The 5,586-nt window shown below is 41.6% G+C and overlaps 1 protein-coding gene across 1 annotated transcript; it reads left to right on the forward strand.

Moving 5' to 3' along the window:
• On the forward strand, positions 1–4,089 carry LOC101863877 (probable G-protein coupled receptor 158; the record flags this gene model as incomplete). Its single annotated transcript, XM_005113311.3, is given in 3 exon segments — positions 1–22; positions 229–408; positions 1,345–4,089. Coding segments are annotated over 3 exon segments (511 nt in total), but the record flags the coding sequence as incomplete, so codon positions are not given.
• Between the last annotated feature and the right edge of the window lie 1,497 nt (positions 4,090–5,586).

A 5,586-nucleotide genomic window follows, 5' to 3' on the forward strand; every position in this document is an offset into this window, starting at 1 on the left:
GATCATTATACTAGGGCCAAAGGTGAGTGTGTGTGGGTTCAACTAAAGCAAACACATGCCAGTGAAAAGATATCTATAAATGTCGTCCTTATCTCCCCTTCTTCTTTTTATGCTTGTTACTCTCTTGTAACACTTCTAATCTTCTGGCACTCATATGACCTTATGCAGTTGCGAGCGCCGTAAAACCTGTACTAAAACTAAACAACCACCTCATTCGTCTTGCCACAGCTATGGTACGCCCACCGGCCGCCCGATGATGAGCAGAGCCGGTCGCGGGCTTATTCCCAGTCTGACGTGCAGGACAGTGCATCGTCGGAGACCATGAAACTCAACGTGGGCATTTCTTCCAACGGGGACGTGGAGGTGGGTGAGATCAGTCTCACAGAGATGGATCCAGAGGACATACGGGTAAGGCTGGATGGGGCTGTGGGTGAGACATATTATGGGTAAGACAGGATGGTGTTATGGGTAAGACATATTATGGGTAAGACAGGATGGGGTTATGGTAAGACATATGGGTAATCCAGGATGGGGCTATGGATGGGGGAATGATGGGGCTATGGGTTGAGACATGTGGGTGGGGGTATGATGGGGCTATGGGTAAGACATATGGGTAAGACAGGATGGGGTATGGGTAAGACATATTATGGGTAATTCATGATGGGACTGGGTAAGACATATGGGTAATGCGTGAAGGGGCCATGGGTGGTGGAATGATGGGGCTATGGGTTGAGACATACGGATAAGACATTATGGGGTATGGCTAAGAAATGCGAACAAACTTTTGTACACTATAAATGAATTCATGTGCCTCGAGGAAGAAACTTCGAGCTTTGGTTTGGACACCGATTTTTTTTCGCCCCCTCCTGCCCACCCAGCAGTAATGGGTACCTGACTTCGAGTTGGGGAAGTAAAGGCAGCGTGGAAAGGAACTGGCCACCCTACCACAATATGCCGAAGGCCCAGGAAGTTCTCTCACTAACAAGGCAATCCTCAATGTCCGGATCGGATGCGGGAACAACGTTACTTTTTTTACTTAGGAGCCCAGAGGATGGGGCGAAGGAGGTGAGGGGGGAGGGGGCAGAAAGTGGAGATGAAAGCAGATGACAGAACATTGTTAGAGAGCATGGAAGTATCTGAAAGAAGAAAATTTTAGAGAAAATTTTTTTACACGGCTATCCAGATTTGAACCCACGACCTATTGAATGAGCAGGCGAACACCTTAACCTCTATGCCACGAGAGCCCCTCCCCAACCCCCCCTCCCCCCATATCTGTGTTAAGGTGCTGTCTTAGTCGGGTTTCATTTTGTACCTCATACTTGCTGTTTGTTTCTGTTCCTGCAGGCGGAGCTCAAGCGCCTGTACACTCAACTACAGATCTATAAAACCAAGACAATGCGCAAGGACAACCCGCACATTTCCAAGCGCCGGGGCGGACGCAAGCAGACTCACCGCCGCTTCTCTCTGCAGGCTTTTCACCACAAGCACCGCCATCACCACGACCATGATCACGAGCACGAGATGTCCAAGACTCCGGAAGAGTCCACGAATTCAGCAGAAGGCATGGCCTTCACGATAGAACCCAGTGTCAAGGAGGAACCCCACGAGGGCCGCACCGCACCGTCGGTCAGTTTTAAATCTGGACACAAGTAGCAGTTGAAAGCCATTTGCGTGAGCATTTTGTTTTCTGACAACGGCTTGGAATCAAATGTTTTGTGTTCTTCTGTTAAGCAAAGGACTAGCAGGATACTTGGATTCTGGATTTGAGGCTGACCTTTGACATATCGGGATACAAGCTGTTGAGCTGGACAGCTCTTTTCATGCTGTGTTGTGTAATGAATGTGAGAGGGAGTTTTGGAGGATATACACTTTTGAGTTCTACGACTCGTCTGCTACGCTCGGCTGTGTACGTAATACTTCTGGAGACTGAGCAATGAAATATCTATGTTTGAGTTTATCAGCTCATCAACTATTGGCTGTGTTGTGTGAAACTTTGAAATCTGGGAATACCTTAAGGTATTCGTATTACATCTAAGAACTTCAGCTACACTTGGGAGTGTGTATAAGGTCTGACCGTAGAAATACTGAGCTCTGTGAGTCCCAGTTTTAACATCTTAGCTCTGATGTGCTTGCAAAGTTGTCTAGGCTAGGTGTTGGGTGATAAAGGGTTCTATGTAGCAATTGATCTCTTTGAGGTGTTTTGTACACTCCAAATGTGTTTGGCTGTTGCAACTTTAATGGTTTACGGGAGGTGAGGATTGGTTCAGATTCATGCAAGACATTTTCAGGAATATTGAATCTCTCTGATAGCACAAGATAATTCATTTTTATAACTTACCCTTAGCTGTCTATCTATATTTCTCCCTTGGATTAATATGATGGACTGATGGGGGTTTGGAACGATGTTCAAAGGAGTCGCGGGTAATTTTGAACACCTGTTGCCAGTGTGGCTTCACCCCTCCCACAAGCAATGTAACGCTTGGGTAGTGGTCCTGAGTACTGAAGAAACTATTCATTAATGTTATTGCTGCCATGTACTGACAGTATTTGAGAAACAACATTTCTGTATCCCCCGCCTTAGCTTAATTTGGTTCCTCTGAAGAATGACAATGTATAGTCTGTCTCCTTGTGTACCCTTTGCAGAAACCGAATCTTTTTAAGATTGATAATAATGAATAAAACAGTCAAGAAAACAATCTTTCCTAAACATAGTCTCAAATTACAATATACTCCAGCTGGTTAGTGTGAGAGATTTAATCAGTCTGATCTCAAATTCTAGGAAATGTATGTGCATGATTTTGATTTAATATTCAGTTGCTCAGCTCAGAGTGTTAAACAAAGGGCAAAAGTTTAAAGAGAGGGCTCCCTGCGAAATCAACAGATGCTGATTCCTCCAGGCAAAGCATCAGGACCTGCAATGGTGCTGTGGATCATGTGACAGCTGGTACTCCCTGGACAAAATGTTTTTACTCCCTGTTCGGATGGAAGAATGAGGGAGGGCCATTTGAAAACTTCCATATTGCTGAAGGAAAACTGACAATGTCAATAATAGACTTACAGTTTTCTTTTTTCTTGGTGTATCTTGAAAATCTGTGTGCAGAGGTTTTCATTACTTAATTTTAATGGATGGATAATTTGTAAGTTTTTGGTAAGTTTTGAATCTTTGACTTTGGAGAAATACTTTCTGTTTAATTTCATGGTTTAGTGTAAAGATATTGGCTGAAACGTGGAATGGGGCACTGTCCAATTCTCTGCACTTCCTCGCAGCAGGAAAATGCTTCAGCTCTCCCATTATTACCTTGCTTTAGATAACGTTTCTCTTTTATTTGATTCTCTTTCACTCATGAAGTTCTCATGTTCTATTACTCTTTCTCCACTCTAGATGGGCTACATATTTTTGTAATTTACTGTTTCCACTATTTGTAGGGTTTATTATGCATGTCACAATTTTATTCCTCTGTCATTTCAATGTTGTGCTTTAAATACTGGATTCTTAAACTGCTATCTAAACTTGTCAGGACACACCACTAGCTCAGCTGGTATCACAATGAGTTATGGTACAGACAATGGGTTATGGTACAGACAATGAGTTAGGCTACAGACAATGGGTTATGGTACAGACAATGCTACAGACAATGGGTTATGGTACAGACAATGGGTTATGGTACAGACTATGGGTTATGGTACAGACAATGGGTTATGGTACAGACAATGGGTTATGCTACAGACAATGGGTTATGCTACAGGCAAGCCTGATTCAAAAACCCAAATGGGACGTTCTTAAACTTGAGTTGTTCTCGGTGCTTTTATAAGGCTCTCCCCCTACTTGGGTCCTATGGGCATTTGGAGGTCATAGAATATGTCTTGAATAAGAGCGAAATGTTGGAATTGGTTATAAATAAATCCATACCACACCATGACTGTGATAGAACCTTTTGAAGTAATTCATCTGTACACTCTAAAAGTGATTTGAGAGTTACCTAAAGAAAAAACCCCAAGGAAGTTGTAGAAGAACATCCTGGTTCATGTCAAAACAAAACAGCCTGTAAGTTTTCTATTCTCAATTGTAATCTTTCTTAATATTTTTTTTTTTATTATAAGTCTGGGTCTTCAGTGTACCCAAAGTTTTTTCTTCTTCTTGACAGCTCGTCCCTTTCACAATATAACCTTCCGACAGCCCCAGTGGAAGTACCACTTTCAAACAATGGGTGCCCCGCCTTGTTGGCACTTTGTCTTCAGTTGTTTAAAGATGCCCTGACTCTTTTTTTTTTTTTTTGGGTTGGAGGAGGGGGGGGGGGGGGGGTGGGCTAGTGAGTAAAAAAAAGCTGACAAATGCAAGCTATTCCTACCCAGCCCAGAAGTGAAACTGTTCTTAGCTGAGAGAATCAGTGCACTCTATAGGCCTATTAGTGAGTTTGATTTTCTTTTTCTATTTACTTCTCATGTGTTCTGTTTGTAAAGTGTTAGATTTGCTACTCTGATGAAGGATGATGTTTGAGATGAATTCATTTTCTTAGGGTGTCAGTGTGGCTTTATATTTAAATTATTACTTATGGAAGGAGAGTTTTTGTATGGAAAATGCGAGTGTTCTCAGTGATTGGCTTGAGTAGAGAGAGTGTGTGACCACAAAACTACTGTGGTGTCTTTGTATAGAACTCAAACAGTTGAAAAAAGGGTGACTGTTATTGAAAGCTGTCGTGTATGTCTCTATGCCTCTGGTTTATGTGTAGCAAACTGTTTGTAGGTCATAGTTCTGTTGGGTTATACGCAGTTTGGGGTTTGACCTCTTGCACGTGACTCTATGTCCAACAGTATACAAAGAGAGAACTCTGTACAGAATTATATGCTTTCTTGGTTGATCTGACTGGAATGGAAAATGATAAAGCTTTTGACATCACTGTCTGATTGTTTTTTCTTTGTAATTAAAGCCATAATTAACGAGATCTGCAAACAAGCCCTATGCCTACTTGATTTCCCTAATTCTGAAAGATCCTTCTGTGATGTTCTGTGCCCTGTCAGCTAGAATGACATGTAGAGTACCTTCATCTTTCCTAATTCATATTTTTACAGGTTTTTTGTTTTTGTTTTTTTTTGTTTTGTTTTTGTTCTTTGTTTTTTAAAAAGTGTTTTTTGTTTGTTTGTAATGTAGGCTTACTTGAATTCTGGTCTTGCAGCCAGACAAATTAGAAAAAATCTCCTGAAAACCAATCATCAGTGATTGTCAATGAGCTCTCATGCTACATTTATAGCCTACAGAAATATGTTCGGTAATAATTTTTTAAAATATCATTTCAAGTCAGTTTGATTGATGTAGATACACAACATTTTTGCTTTGTCTTGCCAAGTTATAAATACGAAGGGTAAAGACGGCCAGCCATAAATCCTTCTCTGTTGTGTGACCCTTCGGTACTGCTGTTTTCTCTTGTCTTAGTCTTTTAGCATTATTTTCCGTTTTTTAAAAATCAGTTTGCATATTTTGCTCGGGCTTCATGTTTTTCTTTGATGGCTTCCATATTCTGCTGGTTTATCTCATGAAGCAAAAAGCCCTAACTCATGCCATGTTCTAGTACTCAGCAATCATCTTCT

This window comes from Aplysia californica, unplaced genomic scaffold (assembly GCF_000002075.1).
Source record: "Aplysia californica isolate F4 #8 unplaced genomic scaffold, AplCal3.0 scaffold01908, whole genome shotgun sequence".
Classification (NCBI taxonomy): domain Eukaryota; kingdom Metazoa; phylum Mollusca; class Gastropoda; order Aplysiida; family Aplysiidae; genus Aplysia; species Aplysia californica.